Source organism: Marmota flaviventris, chromosome 6, assembly GCF_047511675.1.
Source record: "Marmota flaviventris isolate mMarFla1 chromosome 6, mMarFla1.hap1, whole genome shotgun sequence".
In the NCBI taxonomy this organism is placed as follows: Eukaryota; Metazoa; Chordata; class Mammalia; order Rodentia; family Sciuridae; genus Marmota; species Marmota flaviventris.
In genome coordinates this window covers 139,493,490-139,511,703 of record NC_092503.1, presented here as the reverse complement: position 1 = coordinate 139,511,703, position 18,214 = coordinate 139,493,490, and the positions used below count along the sequence as shown (strand labels likewise).

The window sequence follows — 18,214 nt, the reverse complement described above, 5'->3', positions numbered from 1 at the left end:
AACTAACTTGTAGTGAAAAAGAAAATATCATTATTTACATGGGACCAGGTGGGTGGTGAGGGGCAGAAATGAACTTGTAGGAATGATGGAAATGTCCTATGTCTCAACTGATTAGTTTATAAGAAGTATGTATATAGATTTGTTGAAACATATTGCTCATGATTTAATGTGGGTGCATTTTATGACACACACCAAATAATTCAAAAATGTTGACTTTTAAAATGCCAAGATCAAGAAAAAGAAGACTTATTATAAAGTATAATTTCAAACACAATGAATAGTTGTACTGCAGGATCCTGAACATGGAAGGAAAATACCTAAAAATGACATTATGGGAACAACTGACAAAATGTGACCATGGATTATAGGTTAGGTCATAGTACCATTTCAATACTAAATTTCCTGGTTTTGATCATTGTTGTATGGTTATCTAAGGCAAAAATCTTTGGAAAATATTTAAGCAAAAGAACAAGATGGCCTCAATTTACTATCAAATAATCAGTAAAGATGTGGGGAGCATATCTTAAAGTTGAGCAAAATATGAACAACTACAACTGAAAATTTAGATAAAGTTTATATGGAAATTCTTTATCCTAACTATTCAGTATGTTTGAAATTATATTTTATGGCAAAATAAAAAGATTTTAAAGATGATGTCAACTTATATATGTGAACAAAACACTGGTGTATTCCAGTTCTTGTTGTGTTATCAAAACCAGAAGACACTGAAATGATTATCTGTTTATCAGGTTCTCTAATTGGTTCTATGGATGCCTCTGAAAAGAGAAAGAATAATAGCTGAGGGCCATTAGAGAAAAGGCAAGATCTTTCCAGACCCAATTCTCCTTCCTCTTCCCCACAAAGGAACATGGCAGCTGATCTAAGTCATGATGCAAAACAACATTTTCTTCCTCTTGCAGCTTATCTCTCCCTGGTTCCATAATGGACCGAGTCCTTTTCTTCTTATCTCACATTAAAGCAGATTAAATACAGTCAATTCTCTTTTCAAAGATATAATTGCAGGTAGAGCAATCAATAATTTCTTTGTTGCAGCTAAAAATATACATGTTCTTCTCCCAGAAGACACATTCATTATTGAAAGATGAATTCCAGAAGATGTGCCGCTGTGAACCTATGGCCATTTACTTTCCTCTTCATCACATAATAATACAATCCACTAATTATTTTTACAAACCTGGAATTTTCATCATTTTTTAAAAGGATCATTCCTTATCTTGGCAAATGTGCTTCCAGTTCTTCCAGTCTTTTATGCCCATGGTGAAGGGTAACATTTTACTCTCTTACAGGATCAGTGGCCTTCACAGAACATCCTGTGTTTTGCAAAAATTTTGAAAAGAGTTCATTTTTTTTCATGACATCTGTTTTTGAGATATAATTTCTGTTCCTTTTCATGCTGAGAGGTTTTTTTTTTTTTTTGAGACTGTCATATTCTAAATACTCATTTATCAAAAGTTGTTCCTTTAAGTAGTTACCATTTTGCATAATGTGGAACTTTTGAGTGAGGTTTCCTAGAATTTCCTGTTATTGATGTTTTTCTTGAATATACTGAAAAATCTCTATCATCAACACTGTAACTGTCATCAACAGAAGTAAACAGAAGATCCCAAGAGTCCCTGTAATGAGATGCCAGGGCTCTGAAAACTCTGCCATCGGCTTTTCCAGGCCTTTGGGTGCATCATGCCTTTTAATCCATTCTGCAATTCTGAAGGAAACTGAAGAAATTCCAGGGTTGAAATAAGTCACCTCCGGATGGCTCATCTGTATCTGTACCATGCACTGACGTAGATAGAAGGAACTTATCCCCAAATGAGTGACAAGTTGGCTTCTCCAGTCCTGGCCCCCTTAGGTTTCAGAGGTTCCGTCTACGGTCAGCTGACTCCTTGGCTCTGGGCCCAAGATGAGGCTGAACATCAAGGCAAGAGGGCGTGACAAAGAAGAGCTGTTGGGCTCACGGCCTTGTTAGAGGGCAAATAGACGAGGGCAGTGGGAACAGGAGGTTAAGAGAATAATCCTATAAAATGCCCCACTGTGCTGACCCCCACATGCTTTCTTTGCCAAGAAGCAATCTGCCTGCAGCCCTACCTGGCCCTAGTGGGCAGGATATGTCACATTCCTCAGCCAATGACCTGTTATCGTCAAGGAAATGTAGACAGGAAGTAACATTGAGAAGAGAAACCCAGGTTACTTTGAAGGGAGAGACTTTTCACAGATCAGATTCTGGAAGATAAAAGTAGCCCCTCCTATTTTATGTAAAAATATGCAAGAATGTATTAGAATCCAGTTAGAACCAACTGGTCAGCATAGGCCAAGGTGACCTAAAATTGCCATGGCAGGGGGGAATTGAAAGACTGATGTCACCCTGCTGTCAGTCAAAAGCCAAAAGATGGACCTGCATGGAACTCTCTGGAAACTTCTCTGGGATCCCCAATAAAAGTGGAGTGGAGGAGAGGCATGTTGTCCCTCTGAGAGGATCCACTCTCTCCCTTTAGAGTGTCCCCTTCCCTTTTTCCCATCCCTTCAATAAACTTATCCCTGCTACTCTGAGCAACAATAAACTTATCCCTGCTACTCTGAGCAACCATCTGAAATCCTTCTGACTTGGTCATAGGAATTGGGGTTTGAATGGGAGTCCTCACATTGCCTCAGTTTCTCAGAAAGCCCCCGCCTTTTGACAGTGGCTAGGAAGCAGAGACTTCCTGACTTTCATTACAGTTTTAATGTATGCGCACGTATCTCTAGTAGCACAGTGCTTACTTTGGTAGGGTTTCCAACTTTCTATAACTGTAGAAACTAAATAGACTTCTATTACTTTTCATTCAACATTGTATTTTTGAGAGACTTCTGTATTTTAGTTATTCAGTTCTACTGCTAAGTTACCTCTAAATCAACTATCATAAACCTACGTTGGAAAAGATGCTTGTGAAATAATAAATACAAAGTGCTTAAGATGCCGATGGTTATCGGTGATGAGTTCTGCTCCTTCACATGTTGAAGTATAACATTAGAGAAGCCGTGGCAAGCTATAAAGCAGGGTTTATCTAAAAAGGGCTAATATAGACTTTTCCTGGGAGAAAGAAGGGGGCCACAGCTGGTATCCTGGTATCCCAAGAAGTGAGGTGGTCTGCCTTTTTATGTCTTAGGCTTCCTTTGTTCTCCATGACTAGGCCCAGGAGATGCTCAGTGGGTGGCCAAAAGGTAAGAAGCAGATGGGATGGAGGGGCCAGGCAGGAAGGGGACCCAGGGTACATTAACAACTTTTATAACTCCCTGTAGGGAAGGGCAATCCCTGGGGCAGGTGCCCTTAGCAACAGGTTAGAGCAGGGGCAGGTTTCCTTGATAAGGGTAGAGGAAGGGCTCTGAAGGCATTAACATTTCAATCCCTCTCCAACTTTCCAGATCCAAATTGACCTCCTTGATCTGATCTGACTGGATTTACCTATCTATACTGACTGCCTTACAGCAGATTCATTTTATATATATATACGTGTGTGTGTGTGTGTGTATGTGTGTGTGTTTATGTGTGTGTGTGTTTATGTGTCACTCTAAAGATTGGCTCTGAATGTAAGGTCAGGCAGCTGCGGCCAAAAGGAGGCAGTTTTTAAAAGGCCGCTGAACAAGGCTTTATTGAGATTTCACTCCCTGGTGGGACCCTCAGACCAACAGAGTGGATATAAGGAGAAGCAGAAGTGGCGGGGCTCAACCAGACTGGAATTTTTATTGGGCTTAGGGTAGGAAAGGAGGGCTTGGGACAGGAAAGGGGGTTTTTAAGAGTCCCTTGTCCTACTGGGGTTGGTCAGGGGAGCTGGCTAAGGTCCAGGATTGGCAAGGAGACCCACTGATTGACAGGAGTTCCGTCAGTGCCTGATTGGTGTTTCTTTTCCACAGGCTTTGTTCCCCAGCCACCTCCATCGACCTGACACTGAAATGCCCCAAAGGCCCATGTGTTAAAGGCTTGATTTCCAGTTTCAGAGGTAGTAGACACTTTAGGAGGTGTGGAGCCTGGTGGGAAGGAATTCAGTTATTGGGGATGTGCCCTCAAAGAGGGCTATAAGACCCTAGTATCTCTGTTTTTGCTTCCTGGCAACCATGAGGTGGGCAGCTTGTTCCCCCACATTCTCTCCACCTAGAAGTACCACTTGTCATAGGCTCAAAAGGAATAGGGCTATCATCTCCAATTCTGTAGGCCAAATAAACCTTCCCCCCTTTTAAGCTGTTTATCTCAGATATTTTGTTGTAGTAATAGAAAGCTAACACATTATTTATTATATGTTATATAATTACTAATAATTATATAAATTCTAATTACTCTGTATTTCACCAATTGAATTATGCATAAATAATTATTCAAGCTAGTAAAATATGAGTGACAGAAACCTTTGGGAAATGCTTCACTATAGATGCTTGAAGTTTCTGGATAGCTGAGAATATTAAAAATTTTTATGGACCAATGGATTTCTAAAAGTATGTTTTTAAATGTAAACAAACTAAAAGTTTAAAATTTTTCCAGCCATTTCTACATTCTCTTACAAATTTGTCACTCGTGACAGGATTTTAATAAGACTGTACAAACTATTTTGTGTTCCACTTTTAAAAAATGACTTCATGTGTACACTTCCACATATTAACATGGCCCATGTCTGTCAAATGCATCTCCAATTTTGATACTAGTCAGAGGGAAGGCAGACCAGGAGAAAGGAAATGAAGATGTCCATCTCTGAGCCTTCACCAGAAAGACTTCAGGGATCCCATATTTTTGCATGGGGCGGATCTACATTCTTCTTAGGGGCTTAGTTCATTTAAGCTGCTATAACATGGACTGAGTAGCTTATAAACAATAGAAATTTATTATTCACAGTTCTGGAGGTTGGGAAGTCCAAGATCAAGTGCTGGTAGATGGAGAGTCTGTGAGAGCCTCTTGTTCACAAACAGTGCCTTCCTGCTGTGTCCTCACAGGTAGAAGGGATAAGGCAGCTCTCTGGGCCTCTTTTATAAAGATGCTGATCCTATTCATCACTTAGGAAAGGTCCTTCTTCCACAGACTTCACATTGGTGATCAGTTCAACTTGTGAATGGGGAGGGGGCAAAACATCCAGGCCCTCGCAGAGGTCACATTTTTTGTTCCTAGTGCAGCTGTCAGCACCCAGTCCCACTCTGTTGCCTGAGGGCAGTTTGGGTCTTGTAAACCAACACCAATTGATTTGTAGCAGCTGCCTGGGATCCTGTGCTGAAAAGGACTATGAGGTCAAGTTCAGGCTCAGCAGGAAGGAGTCCTCTGACTTCCTCAATGTCTGCTATAGATTCATTTCCACCCACTGCTGCTCCTAATTGTACTAAGATGATGTTAACAACTCCAGGTCAGGCCAGAGTTCCAATTGACATAACCTGGTGACTCTAGGTGATTCTGAGTCTGAGAACTCCCACCTTTCAGAGACACTGCACATCTCAGCCTATATTTGAAAGCATACATATATTTATAGGCACTGTACTTTGGATTTGCACTTTAACGCAGACATTAATTTATCTAAAACAATATTTTCACATCTTTAAAGAGGTGACTGTTTAAATTCTGTTTCTGTTATTTCTAATTGTGTTATGGCCCAGAAATGTGTCAAATTTTTGTCATTTTATATTTACGAAGTATACATTTTTGTTTTCAGAATATGATCAAAGACATATCTGGTTTTTTGCAAGTCTGTTGACTCAGTTTTTAGGAAAAAAATCATTTTTTACTACTTTCTTTTGAGCATATATATATACAGTTGAATTATGCGCACGCACACAAACACACACACATATATTGGTATAATTCTTGACATTATTATTTGGTATTAAACCCAGGGGTGCTTTACTATTGAGCTATATCCCCAGCCTTATTTTTTTTTCATTTTTGAAACAGGGTCTCCCTAAGTTGCTGAGGCTGGTCTTGAACCTGTGACCCTCCTGCCTCAATCTCCTGACACTGAGATTACAGGAGTGTGCCATCATGCCTGGCTTGTTTATATTGTTTTGTAAGATTTTTTAAAATTTACTTATTATTTTTAAATTGATTTATATTAATTTATGGGGTACAGTATTATAACTAAATACATGTATGTGATGTGAAATGATAAAATCAGGGTAATCAGTATTACCATCTCCTCAAATATATTTATTTTTATGAATTAGAAACCTTCAAAATCTTCCCCCTAGTTATTTTGAACTATCCAATTTTTATAGACTATAGTTGCCCTACTGTGCTACAGAACATTAGAACTACTTTATCCACCCTCTATCCTTCTCCTAGCCTTTAGTGGTCTCCATTCTACTCCATACACCCATATGATCAACTTATTTTAGCTTCCTCAATTGAGTGAGAACATGGGTATTTCTTTCTGGGCTTGGCTTATTTCTCTTAACATAATGACTTCCAGTTCTTGCTTTTTGGGGGTTGGGGGAGTGCTGGGGATTGTCTCATGCACGGCAGGCAAGTGCTCTACCACAAAGCTACATCTCTAGCCCTCTGCCTATTTTTTCAAATGGTCCTTCTTTCTCAGTCTTTTCCTTCCATGACCAACATGCTACATTCTATGATCTAACATGTGTTCGACAGTTCAGATCGCTTTCAGCTCCCGGTAACAGAAAAATCTCATACTGAACGGCAAAGGCAAGAGATGAGGCTGAAGAGAAAAGTAGGGGCTAACTTGTCAAAACTTTTATTCTACTGCAATGAGAAGCCAGTCAAGGGGCCTAAGTTGGGGAAGGAGTCAAACAGCATGTTTTTCCTGTTTTCATGAACTCACTCTGGAGGCTGAGTGCAGAATGGACTGTGTGAGGACAGGAGAGGAAATATGGAGAAGGTTAGCATGCTGTCTTTGGCAGCGGACCAGGAAGAGAGGAAGGTAGCTGAAACTGATTGTAAAATGAAGACAATGACAGGGGACAGGGGTGTGGCTCAGTGGCAGAACGCTTGCCTAGCATGTGTGAGGCACTGGGTTTGATCCTCAGCACCACACCTAACATATGCATAAAATAAAGGTCCATCAACAACTAAAACACACACACACATACATATATGTATATACATATATATATGTGTGTGTATATATAAATGAAGACAGTAAGAAAAGGCCATTATAAAGCAAAAATGATATATGAAATGTGAGGGAACCAAAGACGCAATGTTTAAGCATTTTATATCTTAACATGATATTGATACCTTACTTACATCTAGGTGCCATACTATGATTCAGGAAATTGGTAGTTTTTTGGTTGACTTGCTATGCCTTATAACTTTGTTATTTAAAATAATGGGAAATATATTCCTTCTCTCTCTCCCTCCCTCCCTGTCTCTCTTATATGGTACTGGACAATGAACTCAGGGGTGCTTCATTACTCAGCTACAGCCCTTCTTTTTATTTTTTATTTTATGATGGAATCTTACTAAGTTGCTCAGGCTGGCCTTGAACTTTTAATCTTCCTGCCTCCACCTCCCAAGTGATGGGATACAGGTGTACACCCAGCAGGAAATAGGTTCTTAGAGGAGTTTTTTCTTGGAGAAAATCTGGCATTTCAGGCACATGTTACTAACAGTTATTAATGACATAAGACTTTCCAGCCTTGTCTTGGTTTTAAATTTTTAATTACCTTGTAAATTACTAAACCCTATTCTTCTAAATTCTGAGGTAAAATTAATGTTCCAGGATGAAGTATCACCAGTGTTCTGTTTTTGCATTCTCCCGGTGCAGAACTGGAGGTATGGATTCTTCAATTTAAAAAGCCCAGCATCAAGGGCTGGGGCTGTGGCTCAGTGGTAGAGCGCTCGCCTAGTATGTGTGAAGCACTGGGTTCGATCCTCAGCACCACATAAAAATAAAGATATTGTGTCCACCTAAAACTAAAAAATAAATATTAAAAAAAGCACATAGTCAAAACGAACCCAACTACCACGTATAACTATAATGCTCTAGTAAAAAAGCAGCACACCGAATGTAGTACTTAAAAGTTAATCAGAAAAACTAAATGGAAAAATGACTTTAGAGGTTTATCCCTGTTAGGCCAGGCGTGGTGGCGCACACCCATAATCCCAGCAGCTCCGGAGGCTGAAACAGGAAGATGGCAACTTCCAGGCCAGCCTCAGCAACTTAGCCAGAGCCTGTCTCAAAATAAAAAAACAAAAAAAGGGTGGAGATGGCTTAGTGGTTAAGTGACTCTTGAGTTCAATCCCCAGTAACAAAGTAAAAAATAAAAAGATTTTTCCCTGTAATGCCACAAAGCAACACATTTTCGAAAATGGTTCCAAGGGGATATTTAAGAAGGACTTTTAGAAGTGGCTCCAAAGGAGTCCTGTTATAGGGCAGAAAGTGTGTATTATTTTCTTACACGAACTTCCTTGACATTTTGAGAAGGACCAGTGGAAACGTTACGTCCTGTTGGCTGAGTTATGGCCAAGAGGTCCACAATAGGATAACAAAATCCTGCGGACTAGACTTTGTGAGGACTCGGGAAAGTAGTGTGGGTGCTCCCCTGGCAAGTGGCTTGGAGGCTCCCCCAACTGTAAGCGGAATCTCCGACGTCGGGCCTCCCTCCTCCTCCTTCCACGGGCTGGGAACAGTCACTCCTCAGAGTCTGGGGCTCCTGAGGGAGGATTCAGGGCAGCGCGGAGTGATGGAATGGGTGAAGGGAACGTGGCTTTGGAAAGGTGAGTGCCAGGCTCCTAGGAACCGACTATTTCCATTTGAGAGCAAATTTACAGTTTCGAGTACCTATCGGGAGTTTAAGCGCGCGCTTCTAGCCACTTCAGAAACTGCAGACACCCGCGCTACTCCGGTGGCAGGGACCAGTCACTGCGCGTGCCCCGGGGGGGCGTGGCGAAGAGGAGGGGCGTGGCAAAGAGACGGGGCGTGGCGTCCCAAGCTCTCCAGAGACGCCGAGCACCCGGAATCGCAGACAGCATGGCCACGCTGCGCAGACTGCGAGAGGCGCCCCGGCACTTACTGGTCTGCGAGAAATCCAACTTCAGCCACGACAAGTCGCGCCACCGGCACCTCGTGGAGACGCACTATCATAATTACAGGGTGAGTTAGGTTCCTGCGGGCAGTCAGTTTTGGAAAGAGGCTCTTTCTCAGCTTTGCAAGGCGGGGCTACCGACGCACTCGCAGGGGCGGGGAGAGGGCGTGTCCTTCGCTGGGCATGCTGGGAGTCGTAGTCTCTTCGCTTCTCGGCCCGGTTGCTTGCAGGGCTACAGGACTTCAACTCCGAGCATGCGTCGGGTGCAGGGCTGTGCGCAGCCCTAGAGGGACTGACTGGGAGGAATGCGCCTCCCCAAAGCGTCGGTGCTGCTCTCCCCAAATCTGCTCCGCCCCACGCGGAGTGTTAAGAGAGCTTGTGTAGAGCCAGGCGGGAACGAGGGAGGGAGGAGAGAACCAAGGCTGCCACGAGCTTGTCTCCCTCCCCTAAATCGTAGCTTGATTTTCTCTTGCGCCTGTGTGCCTCGGCGTCCTTGCAGAGCTTCGTGCTCAGTTTTTCTAAACTGCTTGAAGGAGCTGGTTTGATACTCGAAAAACTCCAAATAAACCCTGGAGATACTAAGGGTTTAAATAAGCATCTTACATTTTAAATTAATCGGCCTGATTGATTTCTCGGTGACATTAAGTGACGACCTAATCCCTCGGAAGAGGCTGGCGTTTGAGCTCTAAGGGAGGGATTTTCAAGATGTGAGCGCTTGGGCAACATTTGAAACCGCTCGGTTTTAATATTTCTGCTTTGGTTGAAACGCGCATCACAGACAGTAGTCAGGGATATATACCTTAATTAGTCGGTGACGGTTGTATTTCTCTGTCTAGAAAATGGAAACATCCAGGAGCACTTCTGCTTCTGTGTAGCCTCTTAATAATTGAATGTCCCTAAATTTCTTAGTCACCCAGAAACAGTTAGTTCCTTTGATTTCAGGATGATACTAGGGCAAACAAATCTAGGGACGTTCAATTATATTTCTTTAAAAATAATGAGAAGAAAAAGATATAAAATACATTGCTCATCTGCAAAAGATAAAAAATGGGAATAAGATCTTTTCATTAAAATGTTTTTGTTCAGTCTCTTTCCTGTACTCTAGGTTTGAGTGCAGAAATACAAAACTTAAATTGTTACATTTTTCTTTGCCTAAGACTGGTAGGTTAACTTAAGAGGCTTGTTTAGTATGTTTATCTAATAACTTTCAGTGAAACTTGTAGTGAGCAATTTTCATATTTTTTTCTTAAAAAACTTATGTTAATCTTCATGAAAATAAGACCTTGTTTATATTACACATTCCAATAGGTTTCATTTCTCATTCCTGAATGTGGAATGCTATCAAAAGAACTGAAAAACCTGGTCACGGACACTGGACCCTATTACTTTGTGAAGAATTTACCTCTTCATGAATTAATTACACATGAATTTATCCACACTTTTGTAAAGAAAGGTAAGAAAAACCATGTAATGTCTGTGAACAGGGCAAGATGAGGAACTTATGGGGAACAGTACCAGGTTCTCTTGTTTTAAACAGATCCATGGGGATATTTCCTGGGGTCACATGCACGCATCACTCCCCATCCCTCAGCATTCTCATCCTACTGTTTCCTCTGTCCTCTTCGGGTGGTGGTTACTGATTACATCTGTCCCCAGGTCCTGGATGAGAATGTTATAACATAAGGGTGTCTGTCAGTTTACAACAAAGATTCATGGAGAGAAGAGCCTGGTGATCTGTGTTCAGATGCACTGCTGTTGGATGGGTGGCTGCAAAGTACTAACACTTCCAGCTATCCCCATAGCAGCTGTTTCAGAAGGTCCGTCTCCTGATGAAGCCACAGTTGCTGCTCACAGGGCCAGATGCTCCTTGTGGTTCAGTGTTGTCTTTTAGATTTTTGTGTCCCTGAATCTTCTCTGTTTACCCCATTCCCAGCTGTATCTTCTGGAATGGCTGGTTTGTTCTGGTAGTTTCCTGGAGCCATTGGTTTAAATTGTGTTTCAGAATGTCTTTTGGGATTTTGCTGACACCTAGTAAGTCACTGCACCTGGCTATGGACTTATCTTGTTGTAGCCCCCACAATTGTCCTCTCTGCTAGAGTGGGCAAAAATTCTCCCTGTGAAGAATTCTAGTTATTTGTACACTCTCATCTGACTCTGCTGGAGCTACTTATGACACTGAACATCTTACCTTTGTTTTGAAGCCTGATACTATTTTATTAATGGTGGGAACACTTATTGTAGCAATAAGTATTTTAATATATCTTACCAAATTAAACAATAGTTAACACTTTTAACACTTTTAAATATCTTACCAAATTTAACAACAGCTAGCAATACCTCTGTGAAGCAGGCCTATGGTCCCCTTTTAACAGATGGGGGAAAGGCTTAGTAGCCTTTGAATATTGACCTAAAATTCTAGTCTTGTACTTTGTGACTTTCTGCTGGTAACCCCAAAGATACATCTTTCATTCTGAATCCATTTTCTGCCTAATGATAGTGAACTTGCAAAAATAGGCCCTTAACAGTGGGGGATGGGGCTGTGGGTGAAATAGCTGGAACTTTGGCCTTCTTTATGTTCCAAATTACCTGTGGCACATGTTGGGTTTATGGAGTGAACGGAAGCAGTGGTAGGTACTGATTGTTACTTACCTGAAGGTTTTGTTGTCATGTGAGAATCATCTACCAACATTTTACAGATATAATTTCTTCTTTTGTCTTAATTTCTCCTCTTCTAGGTTCGTGCTATGCACTAACATACAATACAAATATTGATGAAGATAATACTGTTGCCCTGCTTCCAAATGGTAACACTCATTTTCTTCTTTCTTTAATTATAAAAGAAATACATGTAAAACCAATAACCAAAAAAATCAGATCATGTACATCTATACAAGCAAAGTAAAGGTTCTCCCTCCCTCTAAACTCACTCCTTTTCTTGAAGGAACTACTAACATTTTGGTATTTATTCTTCCAGAGATTTTCTATGAATTTATAAACACATATAAATGTTCTTTCTTTTAAAACATAAATTGTATCATACGTTATTTCTCAGTGTTCTCTTTTCCCAAGCTACAGATCATAGACATCTCTCCATATCAGTGCAATATATTTATGACCACATTTTTTTAAAATTGAATTTTCCAAGCTGGGCACAATGGCTCACACCTGTAATCCCAGCAGCTCGGCAGGCTGAAGTAGGAGGATCGCAAGTTCAAAGTCTGCCTCAGCAAAAAGTGTGGCACTTAGCAACTCAGTGTCCTAAATAAAATACAAAATAGGGCTGGGAGTGTGACTCAGTGGTCGAGTGCCCCTGAGTTGAGTCCCTGGTACCCACCTCCCAAAAATTGAATTTTCCAAACATTTATTGAATATGCAATAGAATATATTGCATATATTCTAGGTTCCTAAATTTTAACTCACAATTTTTAATGTCTTAAAGATATTAGAAATAATGTATATGCCATGATTTAACTGTTCCTTCTTTAATAGAAATTTAGATTGTTTCTAGTTTCATTATTATAATATCCTTATGTGTATACATGTATAAATAATATCCAGATATTATAAATAAGGTCATTGTGTGCAGTTTATTACATTGATATCTAGCTGCTTAATCGTCTTTCATTCTTAGAGAACGTAAGTCATGTTTTTAGCATCTCTTTCATGGGAACTATTTGATTTATAGGGAAGTTAATTTTATCACTGGATAAAGATACTTATGAAGAAACTGGACTTCAGGGTCATCCATCTCAGTATTCTGGCAGAAAAATTATGAAATTTAGTAAGTATTATGTAATATCCCATCAGTTTGTAACAAGTCAGGAATCTTCCTGAAGCAATTAGATTTAAATGTTTAAATTGCCTCTGATCTCTTTGTTCAGAAAACCATAGCTCCTTCTTGTGTTTAAAATCTCTGATTCAAGGAGTGATGGGTTGAGTTTCACTGAGGATAAGATGAAGCTATTAAGTCTGTTGCATTTCTCTTCAGCTGAGGGCTACATTTTATCAAGATCATAGAATTGGGCAGTCCATTAGACAAGTATGTTATAGGTCAAAAATCCAAAGAAGTCAATCCAAGATAAGAGTTTATGACTTAATGAAGAGTTTCCTTTAATTTCACCAGATCTTTACAGTTACTAGTAGAAATTTACATTTCTAAAGAGATATAGTTCTTCTGACAGTATCTGGTGTGGATATCAGTAGTTAAAACTGCCACATCCATAAGTGGATTAGAGTTGACCTTTTGAGGACTTCTGCCATTGGTCTTTGACAGAGGAAAAATATGAATTAAAACGTGTTGTGGAGGCTGGGACCGGGGCTCAGAGGTAGAGCACTTGCCTTGCACATGTAAGGCACTGGGTTTGATCCTCAGCACTACATAAAAATAAATAAATAAAATAAAGGTATTGTGTCCATCTACAAATATATATTGCATTGTTATAGTTCTCAATGCTAGAAATGCCCACTGAAGGAATTTTTTTTTGACTTGGTACAATAAAGGGAGTACCAAAAGAATAAAGTGATTTTTACTATTTATAAAGCTTCCAAAATATTAGACTTTTTAATATTACACTTTCTCCACAGTGCAAGATATGTATATTTGAATGAATATATTTCTGTTTCCATTTTTAAGTTGTTTCCATTGATTTGATGGATTTATCCTTTAACCTGAATTCTAAGAAGTATGAAAGAATATGTTGGTCCTTCAAAGAAAAGAAGCCAATGAAATTCGATTTTCTTTTGGCTTGGCATCATACAGGTATGAAGAATAAGTTAGGTAATATACAGCAATTTTGAAATCTAACTGTTAATATAAGAGGAGTAGTGAAAGATTGAATATTGATTTATTCCTATGATTAAAGAATATTTATACATAAATGTATAAACATTATTAGGGAAATTGCTTTAGCCCTCTGCCATCTCTGAGGACAATAGCTTAAGGTAATCTAGACCTCTTGCCATCTACCTCAATCTTCTTGGGTTATATGTAGATTCAGAGATCTTGAGAGTGGTTCAGAGCAGCTTTATCTATTTCTCCCCTTCCTTCCCTCCCATTCCCTCAAACAGCCTTGGCTAGAATATTTTAAATTAACACTAATTATAATTATATATATGATCTGCTCTTTCATTATTGCAGGATAATAGCTCAGGCATACCATTACATGTCAGATTCAGTTTGTTGTGACTTTTAATTGATTGGAATACTAAATTTAGTTCAAAATTTGATGTTCATCAAATATGTTAATCTGCTCCCAACTGCCACCCTGCCACATACACTGCTGCTTTAAGAAGTATATCTTTGGCCCATTACATAATTACAGTGACTCAAATCATTAAGAATTATAAAAGCATAGTACGCTCATTCAGAGGCTAAGGAAGCACGTCGGTCCCTTTTGGAAATAGGTCCATCTATCTGCTCTTCATGGGAAGTTCCTGGTCACTGGGTTGCCCAAGTTGCTCCCATGACTTCTGGTTCTGTAATTCTTTGGCACTTGTCATATAAAAATGGGCAGAGGGACTTACTGAAGTTTCAGTCACTTGAAGTCTTCTATGAGGATTCCCTATACAATAGGTTCTGGATGTGTTCCTAAGACTCCTATTTCAGAATTTCTCAGGAACTGTGAAAAGTCTGAGATTTTACCCTACTGGCAGAACATGAGACTCCTGGGTCAGAGACAAAAAAAAAACACTTGATTCCTCATAGCAATAAGAGTAGCCAGAAAGTGTTAGATTCTCAGAAAGACAAAAGTTAATTAGGAGGGAAGGGGAGAGGGAGATAGGAGGGGGCTTATTAGGGGAATTGGTTCATGCAGTCACAGAGGCTGAGAAGTCCCATGATAGACCGTCTGTAAGCTGAAGACACAAGGATGCCAGTCCAAAAAAAAGAGGCCTCAGGACTAAGCAAGCTGACAGTATCATTCTCAATCCAAAGCCAAAGGCCTGTGAACCTGGGGGGCCTACCAGTTCTGGCGTGTGGAGTTCCCAGGCCAGAGAAGCTGGATGTCCCACTTAAAGGAAAGAGTGAATTTGCCTGTCTTCTGCCTTTTTGTTCTGTCTGGGCCCCTCAGCCAATTGAATGGTGCCCACCCACACTGAGGGTGGATCTTCCCTACTTAGTCCACTGACTCACATGCCATTTTCCTCTGGAAGCACCCTCACAGACACATCTGTAAATAATACTTTACCAGTAAGTTGACACCTAAAATTAACTATCACACAGAGAATCAGCATTTGCGCCCTTTCACCGAGTCCTAGCACCCATAGGATGACATAAAGTTGATCCAGTAATGCTTGCGCATGCAGTGGGTTACGTTACAGGAGAGGAACCCAGAGCTTAAGGAACTCAAACCTTTTATAATGAGCAGTAAGCCTGCTGATCTCTGCCCAGAGATAAGGGAGCGAGACTTTTTTTTCATTATACTGGATGGTAAGCAAGCCTATCTATCCTTTGCTCTGGAGGGGGTCCCTATTTCTGTATTCGAAGGCTGCAAGCTACATAAACATCTCTAAAAAAATACATTGGATTACTGGGTGTTCAACGGCAAGCTTGAATGAGATTCTGTCATCGTTTACTTTCTCTTCTGTTTCCTGTACAGAGATTGTGTAAACATGCTCTCTGTCTGTAGTGTTCACTGTTACTCAGACATAAGGAATGCTTTGGGGTCTATGTCTTAAATTGAAATTTTCTTATTAGAATAAATGATGAGACTAATTTGGATCCAATCTGAAAGTGTACATTTACAGAAAAGTGTGAACGATGGTGAATGTTCACAGAATTGGAGCACAAGGAGCTGAAAGCAACTTGAAATGGTTTTGATTTGAATGCAGCTTTGCACAGCCTCCATTTTTACTTCCATTTGCCTGTTTCCCATAACTCAAAAGAGAGTGGGGTTGTTTCAGGGATTCAGTGAATGTTTTTACATATTCATGTGGCCTTATGTGCTGTGTTTTAAGGTGCAGAAGAATCAGCGATGTTGTCATTCTTTTCTAAATACCAAATTCAGGAGCATCAGCCCAAAGTATCAATGAGCACATTGAGCGATCTCCAGTGCCCAGTGCTACAGAGCGGTGAGCTCAGGGGAGAGCCCGAGACGTCCTGCAGTGCCCTAGAGCTCTTGGACTGGCTTGGAGGTGTCTTCTGTAATGCAGACCTGTGCGTATCTGAACTCCGTGGGTCTGGTGGGGGTCTGCTTGTTGCATGTTTTTAATAGCAGTTTAATACTTTGGATTTGATTATGTAGTGGCTAAAAATATGTTATCTTTTTTTTTCTTTGTGGCAGAAATAACGAGCCTGATAATTTCATATCAAACTTTTGCTGTCCCCAACCAAGCACAGTGGTGGCCCAAGCTCATTTGTGTACAATCACTGGTTTCATACTTCCAGAGAAGATCTCTGTCCTACTGGAACAGCTGTGGTAAGAACTCTGTCTTCTCTATCGTGCGTGTTGGTGCCGTGGTGTCATGGTGAGAACAGTGCTGGTGTTCCCCAGGCAGGGCCCTGCACACACCTTTCCTCTTTTTTCATTGCTTGGGCTGAAAGTATAGTGACTTCATCATCTTAAATGGCGTAATTAAAATGCTCTTAGGGAAATGTTACTACCAAGTGGTTAAATGCTTCTGGAAAACAAACTGCTCATTTTCCTGGTTCTGCCTCCCTGGGCCATTTTTTGGTGCAGTCCAAGTTATATGACTTAAAAACACAGTAACATTCTGTGTGACAAATTATGATCTATTTTAAGTATTGCAATTCTGCAAAATCTCTCATTCAAAAATGGAGTGGAAAAGAGCTGATCATTTCTGAATCCAAATCATATCTGAGATGTGTTCCAGTCTAAAATTCTGTGAATCACTAGGCATTAATAAGATTCTAAGTATTTTATAGAATAGTATAGGTTTTTTTTCATTTGGGATGTACTGTATTAATGAAATGTATACATTGTGTCTGATATGAGGACGCTCACATCCCTAGTGAAATTTGAACATAATCCTCTTTATAATAATAAAGCTTATAATAATATAATATTATATTCAATAATATAATATTGAATATTATAATAATATTCACGCTTATAACCCTTTGTATAATGACAACATTTCTGAAATCAACATTCTCTAGCATTCTGTTCTTCTCAGTCTTTTTAAAAAAAATTTTTTAGTTGTAGATGGACACAATATCTCTATTTTATTTATATATAGACTTTTTTATGTGGTGCTGAGGATCAAACCCAGTGTCCCATGCATATGAGGCAAAGTGCTCAACCACTGCGCTAAAACCCCAGTCTACTTTTAAAATGTCTAAGATGTAAATCTTCAGGGTTTTCCTTTTTAAATCAAACATCCTTTTTCACACTTACTAGTTTAGGACTTTGATTTTCTTTAATAAGAAGGTTGGGTTTTAAAAATCTGGTGAATTATTCTGCATTGTTTCAGTGAACAGAGATGGAGAACAGCACTCTTGATGGGAGAGAAACTATACACTGTGTGGTGTTTTTTGTTCTTTTAATCTTAAATGATCTTCCAGAATAGGGATTGGAACTGATGGAGTTTTGTTTTATGCACTGTGTATTAGTTGAACTTCATGAAATTCACAATATAGCATCAGGAATTTAATTGCATCTAATTTTTATAAATTAAAGCAAAAGTCTAAGCTTCCTTAGAAATTAGAAATACTACTTATGCTTAGTCAATTGTTTTTAAATGTGGACATTCCTGAATCTCCCTGTTTGCTAAGAGTTCTCTTTCTTTTTCAGTCACTACTTTGATGAACCAAAGTTAGCTCCATGGGTTACATTATCGGTCCAAGGCTTTGCAGACAGCCCGGTTTCATGGAGAGAAAATGAACATGGTTTTTGGAAAGGAGGAGAACATTTATACAACTTCGTGATTTTTAATAATCAGGACTATTGGCTTCAGATGGCTGTTGGGGCAAATGATAATTGTCCACCATAAAAAATCCAAAATCATGTTTGTTTATATTTATGCTTGTTTTCAGATTTCTTCATTTTGTGTGTGTGTGTGTGTGTGTGTGTTGTTTTTTGTGGTACTGGGATTGGATCCAGGGTGCTCTATCATTGAACTACATCTCCAGCCCTTTTTATTTTTTATTTTGAATCAGCATCTCACTAAGACTGGTTTTGAACTTGAAATCTCCTTCCTCAGCCTCTTGAGTAGCTGGGATTACAGAAGTGCATACACAAACACAGCTTCA

General features: G+C 39.8%; 1 protein-coding gene across 2 annotated transcripts; it reads left to right on the top strand.

Annotated features, from left to right (window-relative positions):
* The first annotated feature begins 8,916 nt into the window (after positions 1-8,916).
* Rpp40 (ribonuclease P/MRP subunit p40) lies at positions 8,917-17,985 on the top strand. 2 transcript variants are annotated; one of them, XM_027948161.3, is made up of 8 exons: positions 8,917-9,074; positions 10,315-10,459; positions 11,742-11,810; positions 12,692-12,787; positions 13,640-13,765; positions 15,961-16,159; positions 16,287-16,421; positions 17,757-17,985. In XM_027948161.3, the coding sequence occupies exons 1-8, from the start codon at positions 8,952-8,954 to the stop codon at positions 17,953-17,955; spliced, it is 1,092 nt and encodes a 363-aa protein (XP_027803962.2). In that variant the 5' UTR covers positions 8,917-8,951; the 3' UTR covers positions 17,956-17,985. The 2 variants fall into 2 exon arrangements, with proteins under 2 accessions (XP_027803962.2, XP_027803963.2); XM_027948162.2 differs by lacking the exon at positions 13,640-13,765.
* The last annotated feature ends 229 nt before the right edge of the window (positions 17,986-18,214 follow it).